Here is a 26,726-nt window from a genome sequence, read left to right as displayed (position 1 = left end):
GTACAAGGAGCATGAAATGACTTCCCCTTTTGTTTTCATAGAACAAGTTAACAGTATTTTGACTCTAGGTAGCGTTGCATAACATGAAACATAGTAGTTTTAACCAAAATACTGGGATAATCCAGGAACAAGCTGTAACTTAATTTTTGGCATTTTTATTTTTGGTTTACCAGGTGAAATCTAGTGAGTGCATGGAAGTGTTTTTTAATCAATCCTGATACATATCCACATACACTGCCATCTAAAATTAGGTTAGCGCATTATAGCTGCTGTGGGAACCTTAACTTACTTTCATTGACTTTAGGAGGATTAAGTCAGAAACAATACTATTTTAATGCCATTTTTTGTATTTACTTGGCAAAGACTCCTGTCAATTTAAAGTTTCCCTTGGGAGGTGTCAAGAGGTCACTGAAATTTTCCTGGGCAAGGAAGGGAGAGTGGTTGAAACCTTGGCCTCCCTGCTGCTTCCTTCAGTGTTTTTCTTCATGTCATTAGTGCTGTACTCGGCACTTTTCCCCCAGCTTCCATTAGAAGGGGGAATGAGTGAATGTAAAATGTTAGTGAGAAATGGAGGCAAGAAACACAGAGAAGGCTTCCCTGCTGTTTTATTTGGCTAATTCTAGGCCTTGGTAACAGTAAACTTAGTCACAGAAAGTGACTATAGAATATATTGTCTAGTATGCACAAGAAACTCCCAGATGCTTCAGCACATTTTTTCCCTAGTTCATTCTATTACTCTACACAGTCTTCTGTCCAAGGACCACAAAGCCTTTTGACCTCTCTGTTGTCCTATGACAAGGAAATACAGTTCCCTAAGGCTGAAAAAGTATCAGGGCTTGATTTCTAGAAATTAGGTACCTAGAGTTTCCATGAACATCAATGCAACTGTAAGCAAGCAGCATTTTTCAGACACCACTAAAACAGAAATTCAGAATGGAGGGGCAGGAGGGACCCCTCGCATCCTACAGGCCTTGTGCGCAGAGTTTCTGAATTTAAGCTGAGAATACCTGAGCTGAGGTATCAAAACCAGCTTTGTTAAGGCTGGTGACTGTAGGAAGGATCTGACTTGTTTCACACAATGGATTAGTGGGATCCCTCCAACAAGTCCCTATGGTTTATCATACAAAAAACCAGGTATTCACAATCCCTAATTTTCAACTATTTAAGTTGAACGCTTTTCACGTTTTTAACTGCTCTAAGGCAGAATAAAGCATCTGTGGGGAGCTTTGCCAGCAAATGAAAACAAAAATAGTGTTAAGTAAGTACATTATGCCTTGATTAATACAAGATAAACATTATACATTACACAGCTTGAGCTCCTCAGCAGGCCTATTCCACGTTGTATATTCATACATAAATTTCTCTTACTGCGCAAGCAGTCTTGCACCATCCTTGACAGATGAGCTTTAGGAACTATTGTGAGGTGGTTTAAGTTATAACTCCATCTGTTACAGCCCATCCTTCTGATGGAGATTGCTTTCACTGTGGCAGATTAAGCAGAACGGAATATGTGTTCATATCCCCACCAACTGCAGCTCAGAGTCTGGCGACTTGGCTCAAACCCATCTTCTCAGCGGTTTAATCAATGATGCTATGCTTTGTGCCGAAGCGTGAGGGTGGGTGCACATTCATTCTGCTGGTCCTGATAATCATCAGCAGAGGGAAAGAACAGACAGCTGAGAACAGGAGCATCTTAAGAGATCACAGTGGGATTTGACTTAAGCTTTCTGTAAAGTTTTACTGCGAGGAGGGAGGCCTTATGACCATGCTTAACCATGCTCTGCTATTGTACATATGGCTAGACACTGGTGTTTATGGTGGAAAATCTGTCCATTACTGATCTGAGCAGACTAGTTACTGTAGTATCACTGCAGGGTTACCGAAGGTCACAGGCCAGGGTTGAACAGTGCTCCCTTTCCCAGTTGGCAATACTCGACCTCGTTGGCTGTTACGAGTCAGAATTTGCTGGAGTCTCTTCCTGGACAGACAAAATTGCCCAACATAGACAAAGGAATAGTGGTCATCTGAGGAAGGGAGGGACTGCAGTGAATTGAGTACAGCTGAGTTAAGTTATTCAGGGCACTATGGTCACTAGCTGATGTACTAACGTCTGTGGTGGAACAGGATATGCAATTCAGAGCAATTGGGCTTTTCAGCAGCTGAAAAAATATGTGATATTATTAATAGCTAAAAATCACATTAGAGATGTTTTACTGCTTTGGAAATAATTCTCCGCATATGTTTACTAACAGTAAAATACAGATCTACTAAATAAGGCTTTAAAACTATTAAGCGTGAAAAAATAAAATAGTATTTCTTAAAATTAAAAGGGCATAAAAGTATGTCCAGTCTTAAGTCCAAATTTACTCTTTTGAGAAGCTCAACTGCCATAATCTTCACCTTTTGATTTCCTCTTACAAAAATTTGAAGAACAGGACTAAAATACTCCAAACTGCCATGTGAGTTATCAAAACTAACATCTTAGTGGGAAAGTGCACTTTGATAATGGCAATTAGATGCATTTATTACTGTCTTCTAGATGTCTTTATCAAGAGTTGTTACAGCTCAATACAGAGGAAGAAACAGAGTTCAGGGGAAGTACAACAGCTGTAGCAATTTGTAAGAAGGAGATTGACCCTTAGGCAGTGGTCATGTTGGTATAGCTCCGCAACAGATAGAGCTCTAGCTCGTCATTAACGGCATCTCAGGTTTTCTGTCTTTTCTGTATCCCCATCAAATCAATCACGTCTTCAGAAAAAGGCTACTTACCTTATTTTTGCAACACTACTCTGGCAGCATGTAAATAGTTCTAGCAGCAATAAAACAAGCAGCAATGAGAACTCTTGACTGCTGATGGGGAAGGTGATAGAGGGAGAAAATGGTATCCCTGAAGTATAGCTTGGGATTTAAAATTCTATCAAGAGAGCTAGAACTGCAGAGTTTTTGCCTAAAATTTGTATCTGGGGAGGTTTTATCCTATACTGAAGATACAGCAAAAATGCATACTTCGTCCCTTCCCCTGGAGAAGAGATTACTGTCAGGACTGTCGGTGGGATACAGCAAAAATTAGGGTATGTCAGGGACCTGATTATGGTTCCATTATCCTCAGAGCGTGTCTGCATCAGCTTGAGCCATGGTGCTATTTAAAACTGACCTGTATTTTCTCCTGGCTAACTATAGTCCCTAAGGGAACATCCATCAGCCAAGCAGAAGTGACTCCAGCAACATCCCAGCTTCACACTTGATACAGTCAACCACAGGAATGATTTCTGAAAGAACTGTCACGGCCATCCTGAAACTACACAAATGCTACCTTACTGGAGTTTTCCCACCATGCAACCTGCCTGGTTTTGGCTTTTGTTGTGCCGCTAATGTGAAAAAACTCTCCAAGTCTTTGGCTCTGTGAGTTTTTTAACTGTCTCATTAAAAAGACAGTTAATGGAATTAGCTAAATCCCATCTTGGTTTAAAAATGCCTTGGAAATAAAATCTGGAAGAGTGCACCGGATCAAAGGTGCTCAAGGCAAGCAATTTAGCAGGAGCAGCTGAACTCCTCTGTATGTGTCTCACAAGTAACTACAAATTAATATATTTTTATGGGAACAGTTCAATTAAGGTTGTAGTTGCTGAAGGAGTGGTTTTAAGACTCTTGCACAAGCCAACCGTTCAAAGTGCTACCATTTGAATTGATGAACTCATCAGCTCAGCTGGAAAACATCAACTTGGAAAAGCATTTGAAGTGTGTGTTGCATTAATGCGCACATTTAATTTAAAGGAAGAAGGAAGCTCTTTAGGGATTTTAAAACTAGTACTTAAACTCTGCAAATTGCTCCATCTAAACTGCTATGATAAAAATGGCAAAAAGAAACGTTCTAGGAATGGTAACCATTGGTTTATATTTTATGCTAAATTTTAATCTATGTGGCTCGTGAATGACCAAGTGTTAAAACAAGATTTGAGAAAGCACACAGTTACTTGGGCAGAAGAACGTTTAAAAGGATTGAAGGATCACATTTCTGCATTTGTCTTTGGTTCATCACAGTTCATAAACTTAAGTAGAGCCTGGCTTCATTGGAGCCTTGTTGAGGTGCTTTTAGTGGCGAGATAGAAGTGAAATCACGTAATTTAGCCAGCGGCCATGCTCCTGCCTCACCCGCTGGCAGAGGGGGAGGCTGGTGCAGCACCCAGCCGGGCACAGCATCACAGCTGGGCTAAGAACTTTTGGTTTAGTTGAATTCACACCTGGTCATTTGGGGAAATGGGACACACCGTGCCGTCCTCCGGGCCCCCAGGAAAAGGAGTGTAAGGGTGGCAGGACCGGCACAAGCTGAGCCCTATCTAAAGCCTTGTGAACCCAGCCGAGCAAGTGCCGTGTATTTCCTTGCGGTTTTGATTTGTAAATTATTTGTGCGTAACAACGTTTTGTAAACGTACCAAGATTTGTGTTTGTGCGCAGGGTTTCCAGAACGCGGCCTTGTACCGGGAGATACTCTTCAGTCACAGGAACTTAAAACTCCCGCGCTGATTCCGGGCTCCCCGCCTACCAGCGGCGGGACCCTACCGGGGGGCGCCAGGGAGCCCCGCGGCTGCGGTGCGGACCCCGCTGCGCGCCCGCGGCACCGCCTCAGGCAGCGGTGGCGGCCCGCCCGGCCCCGCCCCTTCCGCCCCCTCTGCTGCCACCTGGCGGCGGCGCGGCGGCACCGCGGCGTGCGCCGCGCCCGCTCCCTGGGGCGGGCCGAGTAGCGGCCGGCCGGGGTCCCGCTCGGGTGTCGTTTCCCCTGCAGGCAGATGGGGGGACGCGACGCACACCGAACGAACCCCATCTTACAGCAATCAACTCGGTCGCTGTGGCGCAGCGCCCGGCGGGCAGCGCCGCTCCCGGGCCGGAGGGCCGGGCTGACGCCGTTGGCCGCTGCCAGGAGCAGCCGCGGGAGATTTAAACGGCCGTTGTCGGGGTGGAGGCCCCGCAGGGAGGGCCCCGCGCCGTGCCGGTGGGCCCGCAGCCCGGGCGTGCGCTGGGGCCCCGCCAGGAGGGCGGGAACCCGCCGCTGTTCGGCAGGGAAAGCCCCCGCGGCGCGTGGTGCCGCCCGCCGCGGAACCGGTGGGGCGGGGGCCGCGCGGGCGGGCGGGGGCCGCCAGAGCCGTGGCCCTTCGGGGGAAAAGGCGGGGACCTGCGCGTGTGTGCGCGGGCTGGTGACCTGCCACGGCGGGTGGCCGGGTTGCAGGGACAGTTAAAAGGCAGCGCGGTATTAGAGGAGCCAAGGTTAAGAGGGGGGTGTCAGGGCCGTGCTGCCCTAGCGGGCACCGCAGGGGCACCCTGGCCCCTGGTGACCCGCCAAACCAGGACTCTGCGTCAGCCTCCACCCTCCCGCGTCACAGCCCGGAACAGACATGGTGCCTTAATACCTATAGACACCCACGAGCGAGGTCTGCAAGGAGAAACCATACCAGAACCACACAGTGGATACCCTGAAAAGAAACAAGTGCTTGTAGTGGGCGACGATCTGTTAAGAGGCACTTGGGTGCCCACCCTGGGGTGCCAGCCTGACAGGCGGTCACATGAGGCATGCTGCCTGCCGCAAGCTGAGGGCCCAGATGTTGCAGAGAAGGTGCCACAAATTGTCGAGAGCATGGACTACTGTCCACTGCCACTCTTCCGTGTGGGCATGAATGCCACCACAAACCAGAACCTGGGCAGAATCAAGGATGACTATAAAACCCTGTGGTGCAAGTGACAAAATTTTGGTGCCCGGGTCACTTTTTCTTCCATATTACCACTAAGAGGAAAGAGTGCTGCCAGAAACAGACATATAATGCACATCAACTTCTGGCTTCTTTGCTGGTGTCGTCATGAGGGTCTTGACCTCTGTGACAACAGGACATTCTTTGATGACTGTAGCCTGTTAGGGAGGGATGGGATCCATCTGTCTGGAAGAGGCAAGGGAATCTTTGGCAGCGGGCTGGGTGGTTTGGCGAGTTGGGCTTTAAACTGAAGGATTCGGTGGGGAGGGGTCCAAAGTGGCAATGCTCACGCCATAGCATCTAACCAGGGAATAAGCCAGGCCAAGCAGAGCAGTGACAAATGTTCCTTTGCTGCCTCCCAAGATGAGACCCAGCAGGCCAGCCGCCTCAGGGGTGCGTGTGGCTATGGCAGACCCTCTCCCACTCCTCCGGGGAAACCCGCGTGCTCAGTTACCTCTCTGAAACGCCTGCGCGCCAAGGCACGCAGCGTGGGGAACAGACAGGAAGAACCAGAGATCTGCGTGGCCGTCGCAGGGCCCCGATCTCATTGCGATTACAGAGACATGGGGGGACAGCTCGCGTGACTGGAATGCTACGTGGATGGCTTTCCCCTAGTTGAGGAGGATCAGGTTAGAGATTGGGCAAACTTGACACCCATAAATCCATGGACCCTGATGGGATGCAGCGTTAATTACTGATAAATTGTGTGGATGTCTCAAGAGCACAGAGAACCTTGCCAGGAATATGGTATACTGGAACTTTGCTTCAGTCAGCCACTCGCTTACCAGACCACAGAAATGTTAGTCATCTACTTTGATTCAAGTTGCCCTACCAGGTAATAAGTTTTTCTGAAGTACCTTCTAGGAGAGAGTTCAAATACATGCTCAAAAGTTCAGCAAACTGAAGGCCAAAAGCCTCTTCAGACTTTGTTCTTCAAAAAGGACTGCAGGCACTGTGGCTGGGGTAGGAGTGGAGCCAGTTAGCAGTCAAGACTCCATCTTCCTGCCACAAGGACACATGCCTTCTGCTACTGCCCCACTGCTGGGGTTTTAGTCCTTTCTGTTCTGTAGAAGGTCAGATAACTCAAGGTGTACACACAGCTAGAAATAGGACAGTTAGGCAGAAGATTCCAGTGTCATAGACTACAATCATGGCTGGAGGGCAGCACGATAGAGGCATTATGGGTTGTGTATTTATGTTTTTTTGGTTTTTTTTGTGGTGGTGTTTTTTTTTTTTTTTTTTTTTAAGATTCCTCATCTGAACTACAGTTGGCTTCAGGAATCAAGAAGAAAGACTTGAGGACGGGGACATAATGTGAAATAGTTTACAGACTATGTTTTGTGCCATAAATACCACTCTGCATCTCAGTTTGCAACTAGAAAATCCCTTCTAGTGAACGCAATATGAATACAAGCCAAATGCTCAACTCATTTCAATAAATTATTACATACAGACCAATACATTGTCTTGAAGTCACCCTGTCCTTGATGTTGTTATAGCGTACATTAAACAGGGATTTGGAATTGCTAAAGAAATACTTTTATCTGAGAACTTATTTGCTGTGTCGATTTTAATCTAGCTCTTGAGGGATTTCAAGGATATCTGGTATTGCTTGTCAGGCTTGAAGATTATTCTTGAAAAGCTGTGCACAATCTGTGCACATTTTTCAAATCATTAATTGATAAAAAGCTTTATGTCTGTAAAGCTTGAAGTCTGCAGATTATGTCCATTTTTCTTACCAGATGCAAGCCAGCACACTGCATAAGAAATGAAGAATGTCACTAATGATATGATTTCAATTTGGAAAGAATGAAACATCCCCCAAACCCTTAACTTCAGTAAGACTCTATCACCTTGAGAAAATTCAAACCCACAGAGCACACCAGTGGTGTATTTTCTTCTTTCCATAAGGTTAATCTATATTCTTTTAAATCTAAAGGTTTTGGGTCCTCCCTTCCCCCCCTAAAGGTGGGCAACGTATGATTTGAAAAAGCAAACCTGAAAAAGAAAAATAACACTGACTCCTTCTTTCCTAAAGTCTTTAGAGTGTATTTGCTAAATGTCATGGACAATGTAGCTGATGAGGATAATCTCTCTGAATAGATTATTCAGCAGTGAAAACGGGAATGGAAGACAAGCCTAGAGAACAGCCTCAAAATTTACTGCAGGAAGTTTAAGAAAAAGAAAAAAAAGAAAGGGGAAGGAGAAGAGAAGCAGCATAGGACAAAAACAGCACTGTTTCGAACAATGATCATAATTTCTCATCAGATGAAGCAAGAGATGTTTATCAAGTAAATAAGGTTATTAAAAAATATGTTAACAGCATTTATGATTATTTATTTTACTCTCATCACAGTTCCCAGAATACAGCTAAAATAGAGTAAGTTCTGGTCTGCCTTTAAGAGTTGGATATGTTTAAAAAAATTAACACCTTTCAGTGGGCAAAACTTTAATAACAACACCATAAAACAAGTATACAAAAATCATGTACATATTTTGACAGTTCTAAATAATATATATATATATATATACTTGATTTTACTTTGTGGAAAAAAAACTTTTGGCAGTTTTTGATTGTGACTAGCTGTATTTGAAAAAAAAAAAACAAAACAACTTTTTCTCAAATAGGGCAGTTGAAAGTTTGACAGTTTATCAGATTCGTAACAAGAGACTTACTGTAGGGTAAGCTAATAAAGCTGTTCCAGAGATGATGACTGGAAAACAACAGCATGCTGAACATCTGCCCCTGTATAGTACTGGAAATACTTTGAATATTTTGACAGCAAAACCAAGGAAATGCGGGTCAGGAGAAACCTGTTTTTCCTTTTGGGGTGGTGGAAATCAAGCTACAAAATTTTGGGCATCTGATATTTAATGAACACATACGCAAGTACACACAAGAGAAGTGTATAGGTATCTCAGTTTTAAAAGGCATGTTTTTCCTCTTTTTCATACATTCAACATTCTTTCTTCAAGTCTTGCTTCTCCTGCCTCATGTTACATTTTCCACTACAATTTGTTATGCAGCTGTGCAGACTTCAAACACCGACACATAGTACAGCATTAAGGAATTTCCTGAGTCAGGTTTATTCATCGTTATCTGTAAAAAGCAGGAGAGGGGGAAGACAGGGTGAAAAGGAGCCACACACACACTCGCTCTCAACTGGAGTTACAAAATTGGGAGCCACAATTTAGTAAGGAATAATACAAGAATTCACTAAGTTAGTCACCAAAGCTGTCTTGAAAGCACTATGTGTACAGATATTGAACAACATGTCATCTTTCTTGGATTAGTGAATTTAAGATAGTTTCATCTCAAGTGGTCTGCTTCAGTTAGAGCAGTCCTATTTGTAAAGAGCAATATATTGTTTTCTAACTTTTCTTATTTGAAGAGTATAGAACTTGTGAGGCAGAAGCTCCTGAACATGCTTCTGACTGTCACTTGTCCTCTACTCACCTTTATTAGCATAGGATTTTTTCTTTAAACGTCTGAAATTTAAAGAACTACTTTAAATGTCATTCTTTATGTACTTTGGTATTAAAGTACTGTATGTACTTTAAATGTCTGACATGTAAAGAACTACTTTTTCTTTACATTTTTGTATGCTACCACAGATTTGTAAAATACAGAATTAGAACTGAAGCTATTAAAAATAGTCACTTGTTAATTGGCATTTCACAAGATGAAAGGCAGCTCATTTTAATAGGATTCATTCAGACAACAGCTTACAATCTGTATGCCAACATTTCAGCAAACTGTCATTTAAGCCTTTTAGTATTAGTTTTAAAATATCCTTAAGGCAAAGTGGCAAGGAAAAGCAACCGGTAACACTATAGTTACCATTTTCTTTTTCCATACTGCCAGTGCTTTGGATGCTTGATAAAAAAACGACTACGATATATCTTTCCAATTCTGTCATTAAATCAATAAATTGTGGTTGAAAAAATATGTTTCAGACACTTTTCTGTCATATAACACAGGATGAAAACAACATGGTACTGGTTATTCTTACTGAGTGGTTCTGTACTGGTAGCAAAAAAAAATGGGGAAAATCTAAACTGTATCAAAAGTTGTTTTTTTTTAAATTATTGTTTGTAAAAATATTTTTCCCCCAAGCATTTACATATAAAAAACATAGAAAGCTGTAATCTTATTTGACCCTTCATTCACTGCTATTGCAACACACTTGTAAAAGCATTTAAAAGATGCAGAAAGTAGACGTTGGTTAACATGAAGTATTTTTTCAAAATTGAAAATCATTGCATACATTTCTAAAGCCAATATATAATGATTCTGATTTATATTAACATAATTGAGATTTTAATGTCTTTATTTTTCTCTCCAGTAAAGACATCCACCATTAGAAATCTAAAGTTTCATCACTGCAGTTAAGGTTTTGACATGAGAGAAAAAACCACCAAACCATTTCTCATTGATAGCGGTCTGTGTGGTATTTCACAGAGTAACTCTGCAAGATGTAGGAGCTATCCCTCTGCCTAGCAACCTCTGCTAAGCTAGGCAGAGCTCGAAAGCAAGATAAATTCTCTGCAAGTATTACTGAGCCACCTGAAAACTAAGATGGATGGTACCTCCACATCAAGTTCTTCTGAAACATGACAATCACAGGATAAAGAGCCACGTGACATTTTCTTTTCAGGAAAGCAGTGATACTGCAACCCATTACAAATACAGAGTTTTAGAAAGAACAGTATTATTTTAGCTAAAAAATTCATTAATTTTGAAGATGAAATTGTTTTTAATTCTGAAAGTTTTATTCTAGACTTCCATCTTTGCAAACTGTGTAACTGCTTTACAGAGATTAAACAGTCATACTGCACCTTTCACAAGGTTTGTATTGTAATAAGTATTGTTACAGTTGACTATATATGTACATACCGTTCAGAGCGGTCAGCATGCTTAATCAAAGCGTGCCATGGTTTGTCACTGGAATAAGAATTTTTTTAATCAATTTAGCCAATCCATGTAACAAACCACAGATATGTTTTAGAAGTATATTAGAACCTTTTGTATATGATCCAGAAAGAACATAAGACAAGCCATAACTGCCAGGACACAGTGATATTACCTTCTTGGTACACTCCATCTGCCATTACTAGGTGAAGTATTTTGGCGTACAGGTGTTTGTGTTCGTTTCCAAGAATAGTCTGAACTATGGTTGAACAAATATCAATGTTTTCATCTTCATCTTCATGTATAGCCTAGGAGAAAGGACAACTCATGTTGCCAAAATTAAAATGGGCAGAGATTTAAATAGTTCAAATTTATTAAATGCAATTCATGGTTAAACCCAAAGTTTTCCTTTTGGTTCCAATGGCATGGCATTTTCTCTCTTAATATTTTAGTATGTTGAAACAGAATAAAAGCCTGAAGAAATTAGCATCGATTCCATTCACACAATGCAGTTAGTTACTGACACAGTAAACGGCCCTAGGTACTCGCTTCTTAAAATATTTTCCACTTAAGGTTATTCTACAAACCTTTATTTTCTCATAAACTTCGATGAATTTGTCAAAACCTATTTCCTGCTCCAGGTTATATCTCAGCTCTTCCAAATGGCTGAAGATACTATCACATTCTTCACATTCACTGGCAATCTCTCCATCACTATTATCTATAAAGAAAGAAAACAACAGTAAAACCACATCACTTTTCCTACACTCTTCATGTTGTTTCTACATCCCTAAACTTGATATCCACACAGACCTCTAAATGTAAAGAAAGCAGGTAAGCTCAGGAGCACCAGATGATGTTGGCAGATGTTCTGAACAACCTGCGAGGAACATCCCTTTTATTGACAGCAAAGAAATTCAGAATCCCAAATGGGAAGCATCGAGCTCTCTCCTCTAAACCCCCACTCTGATAGTTAGCCATAAGGGTATGCACACTGGAGGAAAACAAGGTACAGTCTTAAAGCAGATTTCCATTTAGCAAAGCTATGTTAGCAGGTCAAGTTCCATATAACCATTCCACATATTTCTGAGGTGGAACTGATGCAGGGTTCAGTGGCTGTCCTATGTGCTAGGGAAAAGAGCTGTCTTGTAGCAGAAAATAAGGATGTGTATATTAAGAATCAGTTGTATAATTTTTTTACTGAGACACATCTTGTTGCATGAAGCAAGTCTAAAAAACACAGTACTAATTTCACTACAAAGTTCCTCATTTTTTAAGAATGTATCTCTTGTGTGGCAAATTCAATATGCCAATAAAATATATAAGCGAAATCAAGACGATTTTGCTTATAGGCTACAGGAATCTTAAAAATAGGTTGGGAACAGTCAAACATCAGGTAAGCCTAACAAAAAAAGGATCTATCTAAAAATACAAGATGGAATCCCTGTGTAAAATCCTATTATAAAATGCAAACTGCTTTTGCCCAAGACAAAAACTTCCTTAAATATTTGAATTATAAAAGGACTTATCTACCCAGGGAAAAATATACAACTTTCTAGATTTCAGAACTTATATAAAATCTTTACACCAATACATAGTATTGCCTGGTAGGTCACAGGCTTTGTGAGTTAGTATTAAAAATCTTATTACTTTTGATTCCTGTATAATCCTGATCAAATCATACCCCTGACTCTAGTATCATAGTCACATGAACAAGAAATTATCACTGAAATAAAAACAAAAGTTGCATATAGGTTAAAAACTTATTAGATGCCTTCTCATCCTGTATTGAACTTCTGGATCTTGAACAGATTTGGTTCAAAGTTCTGTCTGTTCCCCTGAGTTTTGAATGCCTTCCTCCTGCCCCCACAATGAAACCTGCAATTCCTATGAAGTATCATAAATCTAGAAGGTGGGACGCTGACACCAAATACCGTAAACGCTTGCAACGACAGCAGAATCACATAAACAGATAGTATTGTATGTTACCAGTGTATAATATCAGCACTGTCGAAAAAAGAAAGATGGTATTACCTAAGTTTATTTTATGTTAAAATACTTATGGGAGTGTATTATACAGATAATATCTTGAAGGTATATTTACAAATTTTTTTAAAATATCTTCAATAAACTGAAATTACACAAAAGCTATGGTTTAGATTAGTTGATTTTCTACATCTTTTTATACCTATACTTCTAAATGCGCTTTATTTTACAGTGGTAGTGAAATATTTTTATTTCAACCAGAATTTAAAAAACAGAACTGAGACTTCAGGACAGCATTGTGTATAGCTAATGCAAAACGCTAAAAGCAGTAATACATTTTTCTGTCTCATTTTTAGTTTGACTGCATTAATAGCTATTTCGGGCTAAGTACAAGGTTAATAATTCCATGTTCCTTTTGATTGCCTGTTAAATTAATTAATTGCAATGTAAGCTGAATCCCTGATACTCCAGTCGTGTCAATTGCTATTTCTTTTTCACTCTTAAGACTGCAGTCATGAATTATTCAAAACATATGATGTGCAGAGTCTTTGATCATCCTTGAAGACAAGTTTTAGATGACTAGAAAAAGTGATTCAAAATCACTGCCTAACAAATAGCGAACATTTGCAACATTGAATGTTGCTTAGATGTTGACCTTAACATTCAGAAAATCTAAATGTTATCTAATTTTTTAAAAAGTTCTGCATAAAACCTACTAATTAGAGCTTTATTTCATTACAAGTATACCATAGAAACATTACTCTGTGTTTGAATTGTTAACATCAATAAGTAACTTATAAAACAGGTATAACAGAAATTATACCTGACTGCCATTCTTCGTTAAGTGCACTTTCACTGCTGGGGTTATTTTCATCTCCTTCATCCAGCTCTGTACCATTTGTTATGCATTCAGTGACGCTAGCCTTTAAAGTAGACTCCTCCTCTTCGCTGAACTCCTCACTAGGCTGCTCCCTAAGCAGTTGTTCCATTGAGGCCCGTAGTTCCTGCAAATCTGTATCTGCCTCCCCAAACATACTAAAGGAAAGTGATAGAAAGTTAATTTAATTAATACTTTACAAGACAAACTCTGTAGGAAATGCTCATTTATTTTGTTAAGCCAACAAACTGGAAAGCCAATGTAGCTGGAGAAGGAAAAAAAATACTATAAAAAAAATAAAAAGACAAATATTTGTGTCCTCAGTCCAACATGATTATAGCATTGACACCATTACATCATGCAAGACACAGGGAATAGAGATTAGCTAAACAAATACCAGATAATTTTGTAAAAAGATGATGACAGGTCCTCAATTCAACTTTATTAGTAAGGTTATTTCAAAATCTTTGCATTGATGCACTATTATAGAACCCTGGCAAGTATAAAAATCCAGATAAAAATGTGTCTGGAGCAAAAAGATCTAGATCTCATCGGAATAGATACACCAGATGATTTTATCTCTGCAGACTACCCAAGCTGCAGGGAATAATCAAGCACCAAGGTCGGATTTTGAAGCCCCTGAAAGAATTTGGGGGACTTGAAGGACATCCCAATACAACGATAGAGAAGATAGATGAGTGAGATTCCCAGAACGTACAAAGAAAGGAAATATTCAAGAAATCTTTATTTCTAGAAGAGCAGTAGCCATCAACTTTGATCTGCTTCCGTGGAATGCAAGGTGCAAAAGCCAGGCAGAGTAGCATCTTGGATGGAATTTGGAAATTTGGACAGCTTATTGTAAGCAGTACATTCCATTAACTTCTCAGTTCTCTGGAACAAGACTCAAAGTAAATGGTGATTCAATACAGGATATTTAAAATTTAGGTAAAAACCCCATGCTGGTGTACTGTAACTGTTAGCATCTAACTAAAAATATTCTTGATCTAAGACACCTGTTTAAATACTTGATAAACTTGATACACTCACATATCCTCAGAATCGGAGGGTCCTTCTTTGGCTTGCTCATCTTCTGTATCATCTATTTCAAGATTATGTTGATGCTGCACATCTGCTACACTGGGAACATCGACTAAAGTTCTGTACAGTTTGTAAAGATCTGGGAGTGAACACGTTCTCAGCATCTGCAAAGGTAATGGAAAGCCTGTTTGGTAACAATACTAAAGACAGGCTGTGGTTACAAAATACTTTAAAAATGAGGTATTTTTTTTGTCCTTTTTCATTTGAAAGTTAATTTCAAAATAACTGTGTGTCCAGCACAGGTACTCTCATTGAAAATTTGACATACTGAATTTTGCCTCTCAGCTAAAAGGAAAGCATTCCTTCTGCTTTCACAGGTTACAGCAATTGAAAAGCTTTAAGAACATCAACTGACATACAGAAACTGGTTTTGTGCAGATTTGTTCATTACTTTGATAGCTATCTAAAAAATAAAGGAACATTGCAGCAGATAATATATGTATACACACAATTGTTTACAACATATGTATATTAATCACAGCGTAGGACTATTTCAAGTAACTGACAAAAGAGTATTTTTTCAAAAATTACACTTTATTAGTTCTCTAGGCTGGTCACTGAAAACAGTAGCTTTTGTTTACAACACATTTCAAGGCAATTCCATAGTATTAGAACGAACTTCATTACAAGTGTTAGAAAGAAGTTCAAGTTACAACAGTAATTTATTGCAATGGAAATAAAGCAACATGGAAACAAAGTAACTGTTTGCTCAGTGAGCTATCAGATCTCTCTTTTAAAAAAGTCTAAGAACTCTCCAACATTACTGAATATTCACCATAGTATTAATAAAACAAGAAACAAGACCTGATCCGCACTAAGAAGTTTTACCAGTAAGCCCCACCTTCCTCCAAGCACAGCTCTGAATACATTCATGTTCAGTGTTTGTTCCTAATGAAAATCCCTACATTTCAATGAAAAAAACCAGTTCCTCAGCTGCAATTTACACAAGCACAGTGTATTCATATACATGCTCAAATACCGAATCTCTTGTTGGCACACAGACAGAATATTACAGCCATCAAAGATGTAGCCACCTTTCTGACCACTGCTACCACAGAAGACGGACTCTACCCCATCATTTGAAAGCTTGCAGATATTTTGGAAAATGCTTCTTTTCCTATTATCCTACTTCTAGTAGCATACAGACCTGCCTACAGATAGGACAGTAACTCTGTCTGCCCTGCTCCCTGCTAAAGGTTTCCTTAGTTTCTGGGCAAGAGCTGCCACAGAGGTGTATTTGGGACATTCCAGAAAGTTACAACTGCAGATACTGCAAAGACGTACTGAACATCCTCTTGCTGCAACCAAATGAGGAAAGGGAATTTGTTGCTCTCTTTTGTCTAGTTTATGGCAGCAGTAACAACACATCTGTTGCTTTTCTCCAAGCTCTCTGCTATTACATAGAGCTCATCTGGTACTGCATTAACAATTCTGTGACATTATGGCTAAAACACATGCCAAAGATACAGTACCAAGTGACACACTGAAGCAGTTCATACCGATACACTGAAGAACTCCATTATAGACCATATCCATTACTTTCTAAATCCGATAAGGGTACAAAGGATGTTCATCTTCCTCCTACTCTCAACACAGCTTTTTGTGATCATTGTCCAACTGCCAGATAAACAGCTTCATAAACTGGGGAAGTTAATGACAGACTAACTCTTGATGAATCAAAAGTAGAGTCATAAATCCATTTATGTGAATATATGGATCTGGGAAAACAGATACAAGCTTGTCAGGAAGCTTTATATAAACAGCACTATCCCTGATATTATGCTTCACAGCAATGCATCAACCAATAGATACTATTCAATATGCAATTAATCATCAACAGTGCAACTTCTTTCAGGCTGGGAGTCAAAAGAAGAAACATTCTTCCTTACCTGGCATTCCACCACCTAGGAAATCCTTTACTACATATTGAACAAATGGAATGCAGGTGCGCAAGCTTCAAGAGAAGCCTTGCCCACCATTGTTTCTCCAAAAATCAGCTGCTGTTTTACACACTTTCTACTTCAGAACCTAGGCAAGTAATGCACGTAATTTAAGAATTTCATTTAATCTACTAGTTCCACAATTATTATTAAAATATTTTAAATTCATATCAAAACCAAATTCCACCATTCTATGCTTATTTCACAGACTGAGCTGCCACTCAACCCTACGTAGCTGGTCAAGGAAACACCTTCAAGAAAGCAGTTGGTTCCATTCACTCTTCTTCAGGCTTCCTGCTTCACAGCCAGAACCTGTGCTAGGTGGTTAAATCCTACAGGAAAAAACCCAATCATTTGGTTGCCAGAAATTACAAGATACCTTTGCTGATCTGTTCAGTGTTTATGTTTATCATGCCAAGGTAGCGATAAGTCTGGAAAACTGCACAAAAGGGAGAAAGCAGATAGGGGAAGTTAGGAATTTCCTCATCAGCTCCCTCAGTTATGTCTCAGAGAATGGTAGCATTCCTCCACAAACACCTGGACACAGAATGCTGAACAGTGAAACCAGAGACTCACTGCTGCATGAGTCCTGCTGATAAAACGGACATGCTGCGGTCATCCTGCAGGGCAGACATGGCTAGACAAATACAAACAGCTGCTGAAACAGTTATGCCATCTGTTCTGGCCTCATTCAGCCTCAATAAGAATAATAATAGCGCTACAGAAAAAAAAGTATTCCTTTTTATTTTTTTAAACTTGCCTTTGGGTCGTTTGCATCAAAAAGCCCTGTAGAAAGTCCAATCAACAATGAACTTTTGCCTTTACTTTTTGCTGGCGATATGGAACGTGAACAAGGTACAAAAGGCTCTTCCTGTGAAGACTGAGCTGATAGAGATGGTGAGGCTGTTGGTACAGCTGTGGGCTGTATTACCCTCTGGAATAAGGGTTCAGGTTGCGGAGAGTCACTGGAACAAGTTTCTGATACAGTAAAAGAAAGTCTGTTACAAATCCACATAGAGTGAAAACTCCAAGCTCTTAAGCAAAAGGTAACTACAGTGAACAAAACTAATTTCTGTTGTACAATTAAAGTGGAAAATAGGTAGCATTGTAAAAAGTATTAAAATCTCTTTGGATGATTTTAGTAAATACATTATAATATGAAATTCTCCCGTTTTAACTTTTTGAGAATATACACCCCCCAGCTATAGCCTATTCTGTTCTCATGCCTTCTAGCTTCTCATTATCCAGTCCAGGCCTGAAATTATGGTGTCATCCATTTTCATCTGTTGCTTCTTGCCTTATACTACATTTCTTCAAAGCTACCTCAACATAAGTTGCCCAAACACAGGGAAAAAAAAACCAGTTTGCTTAAGTCACCCATAAATAGATGCAACAGTATCACCAATGATACTTGACAGTACTGCTAATGTATTTTCTATTCTACTGTAAAATATGCAGACCTTCTGAAGTTACTTCAAAGACCTCCAAGAGCAAGCAATTCTTCTATGCCAGGGGTCCTCAAACTTTTTAACCAGGGGGCCGACACGCGGATGCAGTGACAGGCAGTCATCTGCAGCTGCTTGGTTCCCCCCCAACCCCCGGCGGGGGGGTTTCTGTAAATACCGGGGGCCGGATTGAGGACCCTGGGGGCCGTATCCTGCCCGCGGGCCGCAGTTTGAGGACCCCTGCTCTATGCAATAAAAGATTATCATTAGCAGCTGCTTAAAATATTTTTTATCCAAGCGGCAGCTTAATATTGATTTGAGATGTCTATAAACAAAGTAACACTTATTATTAAAATGTTATGAAATCTGATTATGTACTTAAATAGTCATTTCAAAAGGCTGTAACATTCAGAACCTTGACATTCACTTTGAAGTACCAGTATGGGCCACTGCCCTGTTCATCTACACAAAGTGTTGCACGTTACATTTTCTTCCACGTGGAAACAATAACACCCATAATTTGTCTTCCGAATCCATCAGAAATTGGCTTTTTAGAAATATGAACTAAAAAAAGAAAACAGAAAACCTACTCTTCCAGGGTTAGTGAAGAAGTGAGAAGGGATGGCTCAAGTACTCCATACTGTCAGCTACAATAAACAAAGCAAGAGACATTGACTGACCTTCTAGAACTTCCTTTTGTGGTTCCACCTTGTCAGGCACTAGTTTCTCAGAAGCTGCCTCATTTCTCCTGTCATGTTGTGCCCTATTATAAAATGCCACATCCAGGGGAAACACCATGTAAAACCAGTCATTACTCTATGGAAAAAGTCATCAAGTACAGTCAAAACAATGAAGCTTTAACTAAGCTTAACATTTTAACTGATGTATCTGAATCCTACTCAGTTAAAGCTAGTTGTTTAAACTGGAAAGAAAGAGATCGGAAGAGAGTACTTACTTATCCTCTTTCTCTTTTACCCACACTTCATTAACAGTGATGGGAAATTCCTTACTCTCCTTACTGTGGTGCTTTTTATCTTCTGTTTCTTCCAAGATCTCTGCTTCCAAATCATCAGGCTCTAAAATTAATAAAGTTGTACATCTCATTAAAAATAAATCCCAAACAAACAAAAAGACAGGAGAGACTACACATTTTAAGATTATATTTAAATCCTTTTGCTTTATTAATTTTCTGCATTTTGCAGAAACAACTGAAGTTTTGTAACCCCAGAGCTAAAAGTTTGTTTCTGATATAAGAAAAGTTATCTTAAAGCTCCAACAAACTATGTCTTCTAATAACATTCCCCCAGATGTCAGCAGGGTGCTCTTATCATATAGGGGAAAAGGTTCCAGCACAATTGATGGGGAGAAACAGAAAAATACCCTAACAAAACCAAAAAAATTGAAGCACTTTAGAATTCTACTTCTATTCCAGAAAGTTTTCTATAAGCACACAAAAAAAGTTTCTGGGAATTTACAAAACACATTAGTGAATCAAATTACAACACAGGCATAAAAAGCCCTTGGTCCCACCTGAAAGGTGTTAAGAAACTGCACATTACGTATGGAAAGATATAAAAGTATACAGGATCATTACTTCCCCTCATCAAATTGGAAAACAGATTGCAATTAGAATTACTAATGAAATGACTTACCATCCAGCATAATAGGTTTGCTCTGCAGCTGGGTTGCTCTTTGAGATTCCTCTGGTACAGTCATGTCAGACTCTGTGACACCAACTGGGACTGAAGACTGAGCTCCAACAGCAGGAAGAGCTTTCTCTTCCTTCTCCTCTGATGAGGACTGCTGATCTCCTTCAACAAGTTCTGTAGTACCTAACAGAAAATTATTCTATTATTTAAACAGTGCTTTAACACAGTTTCATAGTAAACTACAACGTGGCTACAACGAAAGTTGAGAATTTTTGTTTCTTTAAAGGAAAACAGAACAGAAAAGTTGGCATGCTTTTTTATAACTATGATGAAGAGGAAAGCTAGAAATACTAAAATTTGAATTTTACTTGCTACATTCTCATTAGTACAAGTTTATACTTGGAATAAACACAAATCCCTTTCTTCTTGGAAAGGACAAAAAGCAGGAGTTGACCAGAAAAAAAATCCACCAATATGGTTAAGTCATACGCTAACAAGAAGGTTACAGGACCTATCTAATCCAATATTCAGTTGATGACATCCTTTTAAAAGACAGACTTGTTTCTATCAACAAGCAAAGTCTAAGACTTTTCAACAAAACAAAGATCCTTTCATTTCAGCACATCCTTCTTAATTTCTTACCACTTTACTGAGTTTGAAATATTTTGGTGTCTTCCAGTATCAGCTTGTGCTGACATTTAGAACATTTAGAACTGAGGCAACACCCAGAAATGGAAAGGAAGAGTGAGGATAGAATATGCTTCTGACTTCAGAATTGTTCTCAGTAGACAAATCTGGCACTCGGTACACTCACAGTGCAGATAACTACCAGCTGTGCTTACCATTTATTACATCTAGTTCCTCAAGTAAGTCTGTTTGCAGCTGCAACTCTGCTTCTCCTAGGATCTTCAGGACTGAGTCAGTAGGGCTTTTGCCCCAGACTTTCCTGTGGGGTTCCCCAATATCTAACCTAATTACTTCCCCCAGAGTTTGACCTGTTAGGACACAAACACAAATATAGAAACGTTTATTCACTTTCTATATAATAAGAAAACAAACAACCTCCACAAAACTAAATACTACAAAGCCAGAACTCATTTCACCTCACCCCAAGTCAGACAGCCTAAGGACTGCACACAGTCTAGTTTTTCTTCTGCCAATTCCATTTAATACCAGAAGTGATTCAATGCCAGTTAACAGCTGCAACTTAACAGCAGCAGATCCCTTCAGCAATTCAGGCACTCCAAAAGAAAACAGTATGACAAATGTTTAAAACTGGCGTGAGGTGGTCTTAACTTTACCTGAAATGGGAAACTAGAAAAATCTCATTGCTGCTATCCTTTGACATTTCTTTCTGTTATTTCTCCCTCCAAGGAAAACAGAGGGCATAAACCAATAAAGAATAATATCAGAATCCCAGAAGACTGGAGGTTAACCAATGTAATGCTCATCTACAGAAAGAGCAGGAAGGAGGATCCAGGGAACTACAGGCCTCTCAGCCTGACCTTGGTGCCAAGGAAGGTCATGGAGCAGATTGTCCTGAGTACCACCATGCACATGCAGCATGTGCAGCACAGCCGGGGGATCAAGCCCAGCCAACAAGGGTTTATGAAAGGCAGGTCCTGCTTGACAAACCCAATCTCCTTCTAGGACAAGGTGGCCTGCTTAGTGGATTAGGGAAAGGCTGTGGATGTTGTCCACCTGGACTTCAGTAAAGCCTTTGACACCGTTTCCCACAGCATTCTCCTGCAGGAGCTGGCTGGTCACGGCTGGGGCAGGTGCACTCTGTGCTGGGTTAAAAGCTGGCTGGGCAGCCGGGCCCAAGGAGCGGTGGGGAGTGGAGCTACACCCAGCTGGAAGCTGGTCACACGTGGCGTTCCCCAGGGCTCGGTGTTGGGGCCAGTCCTGTTCAGTGTCTTTATGGAGGATCTGGACAAGGGGATCAAGTGCACCCTCAGCAAGTTTGCAGATAGCACCAAGTTGGAACGGAGTGGGGCGGCGGAAGTGTTGATCTGCCTGAGGGCAGGAAGGCTCTACTGAAGGATCTGGACAGGCTGGACCGATGGGCTGAGGCCAACTGTACGAGGCTGAACAAGGCTGAGTGCCGGGTCCTGCACCTGGGTCACACCAGCCCCACGCAGCGCTGCAGGCTGGGGCAGAGCGGCTGGGAAGGGCCTGGTGGGAAAGGGCCTGGGGGTGCTGGGTGACGGCCGGCTGGGCAGGAGCCAGCTCTGTGCCCAGGGCACCGAGGAGGCCAACAGCATCCTGGCCTGTGTCAGAAACAGTGTGGCCAGCAGGGCTGGGGGAGTGATCGTCCCCCTGTACTGGGCACTGCTGAGGCCGCACTTCAAATCCTGTGTTCAGCTTTGGGCCCCTCACTGCAAGAGGGACTTTGAGGTGCTGGAGCTTGTCCAGAGATGGGCAACAGGGCTGGTGAAGGGTCTGGAGCACAAGTCCTATGAGGAGCAGCTGAGGGAACTGGGGCTGTTTATCCTGGAGAGGAGAAGGCTCAGGGGGGACCTTATTACTCTCGACAACTGCCTGAAAGGAGGTTCTAGCGAGGTGGGGGTCGGTCTCTTCTCCCAGGTAAGAAGCGACAGGACAAGAGGAAATGTCTTCAAGTTGTGCCAGGAGAGGTTTAGATTGGATATCAGGAAGAATTTCTTCACTGAAAAGGTGGTCAAGCATTGGAACAGGCTGCCCAGGGAGGTGGTGGAATGCGTAGATTTGGTGCTTAGGGACATGGCTTAGTGATGGACTTGGCAGTCCTGGGTTAACAGCTGGACTTGATGATGATCTCAAAAAAACCCTTTTCCAACCTAAATGATTCTATGATTCTAATGGAACAAAAGGTGATGCTTCTAGCATCCTAGCCATGTAAAACTACTATGCTATAAAGTAAACCTGTCATACTCTCAATGATTATTTATTTCTGCAATCTGAGACAGACCCTTAGTAAGGCATACTGAAAACAGGAAAAGGTCTTCCACTCAAAACCCGAGAAGGCAGACAGAAAATTTGAAAAGACAGGTTTGATTTAAAAAAAGAAAAAAAGCTGAGGAGTGCAATAAAAGTAACAGACATAAATTGAGAAAACCCTGTTTTTATTGTTCTACTGATAATGTAAAGGACTTTGAAGTTAAATAAGAAACTTTGATATATCTTAAGTGTTTTTTACTACTGTGTAAATTAATGCCTACTTAAAAGACACTTACCAAGAAAGCTCAAAGAATGTAACTATGCATTTAATTAGGTAACTATTTGTTGAAATTGGGAAATTATTTGTTGAATCCCCTGCAAGCCATTTAATTACTCAGCCTGTGCCTTACTCCTTATCCAAGGGAATACATAACCGCCTCTTTTTTAGAAGCGGATGACATGCAACTGGTAACAAGATTATAATAAGAGTACTTGCTTTATAAAAACAGACACCACACACGGTAAACTGATTTACTGTTATCATGGTAACAAAAAAAGTACTTACGATCTGTTCCAGAGAGAGAGTCTTCCATTGATAACTGACCTAGAGGAACTACCAACTCAGATGCCCCAGATTCCCACTTTTTGCGATCTCCTAGAAGTGGATGGTCACCTTCTTGTTGCTCCTTACCATCTTCGGACACAGCTGATTCAGAGACAGTTTTACACTCCTTTTTTCCTTTCTCATCTTCTTGAGCTTTCAGATTTTGATTTAATCTTCTCAGTATTTCTCGTTTATTCTGAAACAAGGGCCACATATAGCACTTAAAATAGTACCTTTCTTAAAAGGAGACTAAATGAATAAAATTTGACATACTTGCATTGCACAATCTGGCTTTTTTATTTCCTCCTCAGCTTCTTGAATGGCAGTTACATTTTCATCCTTCAAGTCCCAGAGCATGAAATAGAACATGGAAGAATGTGTCAGAAAAAAATAATCCTGAGAATACTAACAGATGTAATCATGAACCATCACCTCTAAATTCTTTCCATTGACAACTACAGATAGACTGAAACACAATCTATGATTCCTTTAGGTTTTTGGGGCTTCTCAAAGACAGAATTTCAAGGGCAGCTTCCATCTGAACTGTTCACTATCGGAAAGTGGCGAGCAAATGAATCACTCAGTTTAAGCAGACAAGTGAAAGTTCAGAGCACTAAACATGTAGACTTAAAGCTAGATATGACCTCTACAGCAAAATGCCACCAAATTCCAATGCTAGAAATGAGTAATTCTGTAAGAAAACAAAAAAAGTGGCAAGGACAGAGGCAAGAATCACCTGTAAAGAAAAGCAGAAGGGAGAAGAGACAGCTTTAGTGATATGCAAAATAATCAAACTAAAAATCAAAGGCAAAAATTTGAACTTAGAATCTTTTTGTACACAGCCTGTCTTCTCCACTTCCAACTGCTCTGTGTGCTACATTTTAGTCAGCTATAGTCACCATCTTGCATTGCTGTAAGACAAAATATCCATGTGGAAAAACTGTGCTAATGACTTAAGTCCATCAAAATGTGATTTGTTTATTTTTCCAGCTAGCAACCGACATCTTTCAGTATTTTATATTCTATATATGCCACTTAGCACTAAGTTTTCACTATATTCCCATAGTCATAGCCTTTAGGGTTGTATACAGTGTAAAATCCCACACTACCCTGAAATCTAGAGATAGCTTAGGTAAACCCACAAAAGTTAGCATTGAAATCAACACAGACTTTGTTAAAAACTCAAATTGTGCAACAATTCACTCATATGCTTGGTTTCCCACTTGTTACTTAAATCAAATGGTGGTAGTTGAGGTAAACCTGTAAGCATTTACAATACCAGGAATCAAGATCACAGAAAAGAGAATTTAGGAAGCCTCTAATACTGTTTTAGACAACAAGAAGAGACAACACTATCAGATTCAAGTCTCTTGAACTTTCTAACTGTCTGTTACATTCTGCACATAGCTTCAAACTCACTGAAAACAAGAACTAATAAAACAGTCCTATCATTTAAAATTTTTTTCCTTACTTCCACTAGGTTATAAACTCCTTAACTCCCCCTTCAAAAGACTGATGAAAATGCTGGTTAGTTGATGTCTTCTTCCACCAGTCATGACTGCCTTGATCAAAATTGAAATTGCAGCCTATACTGGGTCTGGCTGAGCCCCATAGCAGCCCTGATAGTGTTGTGCTTGTATTAGCAGCTAGGAAGGCGGCGGTAACACACCGGTGTTTTGACCACTGTAAGCAGTGCTCACACAGCATCAAGGCTCTCCCTCCAACCCCACCCCCCACCAGTAGGCTGGGTGTGGGCAAGATCTTGAAAGGGGACATAGCCAGCACGGCTGACCCAAAGTGACCAATGCCATATTCCATACCGTATGACATTGGCTGAGATATAAAAGCTAAGAGAAAGGAGGAGGAAAGGAGGGCATTTGTTATTTACTACATTTGTCTTCCAGAGCAACCTCTATGCGTACTGAAGCCCTGCTTCCTGGGAAGTGGCTGGACATCACCTACTGATAGGAAGTAGAGAATAACATCTTTTGTTTCCCTTTGCTTCTGCACACATGACCTTTGCTGTTGCTTTATTAAACTGCCTTTATCTTGACCCACACGTGTTTTTTCTCCAATCTTATTTTCTCCCTGCCTTGTTCTGCCGAGAAGGGGAGTGATAGGGTGGCTTGGTGGGCACCTGGCATCCCACCAAGGTCAACCCACCACACAGCCCAGGGTTCATCATAAGCCATTTTGTTCAAAACTGACTGAATTTGAGTTTCAGTGCACAGATGTATTTCAACAGCTTCCAAGTTTTGGTTTTTTTTTGACATTTTTTCCTTTTTCTTTTTTTTTTTTTTTCTTTCCTGAATTAGAAGCAACAAGTATCCTTAATTATTTTTTTCTATCTAATACACACATTCTTCTAAAAAACCTTTTTCAAATCAGGTTGGGTTTGGGTTTTTTTCATGAATTTTACCCTCTTAGCAAAAAGTACCTACCACACCCACTTCCTTCAAAGCAGAAGTCATGGAGATGACTGGTGTACTGGGCTTCACTGGAAGTTGTGGCTTAGGAAGAGCTGCTCCAAGCTCTTGTAGTCCATGCACAGGACTCTGTTCTATAGCTCCCACATGAAAAGGCACATTAGGATTCTTTACCCCTTTCGATATCAGCTGCATAGATATAGATTCAATTAAAAAAAATTAAAACAACAAATTAACTTCAAGACTTTGCACATTAAACACAGTATTATTATATAGGTTCATGCAAACCTTTAAAAAAAAGACAATAATGCCACACACTTTCATACACAAGACAACTGACAACTGCATGTGAACTATTTCCAGTTTATCAGCTCCACAACATCCTGCTTTTTGGAGCGATATATTACTAGTTGGACTTGTCACTCCACAGCTCACAGAAGCAAAAGAAGATTAATTACACTTTAGTAAGTTAGAGATCATTAATAAAAGACTTGAGGTGATCTTAATGATTCTTAGGTCTGATGTTCTTCAATTCTTGAACCAAATTCTTCATTCAAGCATATCTAAGATTAGGCTTCTAATGAGGGAATTCTGACTAACAGATGCTCTCCTCAGTTTCAGAAGACAAATTGATTATCTAAGCTTGTTAATCACAGTACAGAATTTTAGTTAGACAAAGATATGGCACTACATACTTTGACTGCATGTAACAGATTTATTTTCTTACATGCTCTTCCCAGGCTCTTTTCTCTCTTTCATAAGCTTCCTTTCTCTTTCGCTCTAACTGTTCTTTCAGAACTGCAGCTCGAGCATTTGCTTGGGCCTACAGTAAACAAATAAGCAAAAAAGACAACTTAAAATGATAAAAAGCATTAGTATCCACATTCCATGGAATATTTTAAGAATATATATTCTTGGATTACTGCATCTTCCTCTCTCTCACTTACTACTGTATAGACTGTGAAGGGAGGACTCCACTGAATCAAAATCACCACCAGAAGTATAATAACTGATCTTCTATGTTAAGAGTCATGGTGACTCCTCAAAATTAAGTTAGTTCTTGATTTGCATGGTTGTATTTTTAGTGTGCATAGCAATCTTAGAGTAATGTAAAACTGGAATCTCTACT

At 40.5% G+C, this 26,726-nt stretch overlaps 1 protein-coding gene across 8 annotated transcripts in view; it reads right to left on the bottom strand.

Annotated features, from left to right (window-relative positions):
• NEK1 (NIMA related kinase 1) overlaps positions 1-26,726 on the bottom strand; it is a 65,392-nt gene that overhangs the window by 7,953 nt on the left and 30,713 nt on the right. For 6 of the 8 annotated variants that reach the window (XM_080372135.1, XM_080372133.1, XM_080372131.1 and 3 more), the window contains 14 exons: positions 26,325-26,420; positions 25,613-25,786; positions 23,445-23,510; positions 23,133-23,367; positions 20,491-20,643; positions 19,652-19,831; positions 18,955-19,075; positions 18,680-18,762; positions 17,315-17,532; positions 14,564-14,718; positions 13,463-13,674; positions 11,241-11,374; positions 10,829-10,961; positions 588-8,841 (listed from right to left, as the gene is read on the bottom strand). In XM_080372135.1, the coding sequence (XP_080228261.1) occupies positions 8,828-8,841; positions 10,829-10,961; positions 11,241-11,374; positions 13,463-13,674; positions 14,564-14,718; positions 17,315-17,532; positions 18,680-18,762; positions 18,955-19,075; positions 19,652-19,831; positions 20,491-20,643; positions 23,133-23,367; positions 23,445-23,510; positions 25,613-25,786; positions 26,325-26,420 (1,974 nt within the window). In that variant the 3' untranslated portion in view covers positions 588-8,827. Of the gene's footprint in view, positions 1-587; positions 8,842-10,828; positions 10,962-11,240; positions 11,375-13,462; positions 13,675-14,563; positions 14,719-17,314; positions 17,533-18,679; positions 18,763-18,954; positions 19,076-19,651; positions 19,832-20,490; positions 20,644-23,132; positions 23,368-23,444; positions 23,511-25,612; positions 25,787-26,324; positions 26,421-26,726 lie in introns of those variants that run through there. The other 2 variants (XR_013924870.1, XR_013924869.1) reach the window with 2 other exon arrangements.

This window comes from Falco punctatus (genome assembly GCF_963210335.1).
Source record: "Falco punctatus genome assembly, chromosome: 1".
Classification (NCBI taxonomy): domain Eukaryota; kingdom Metazoa; phylum Chordata; class Aves; order Falconiformes; family Falconidae; genus Falco; species Falco punctatus.
This window is presented reverse-complemented; position numbering and strand designations above follow the sequence as displayed.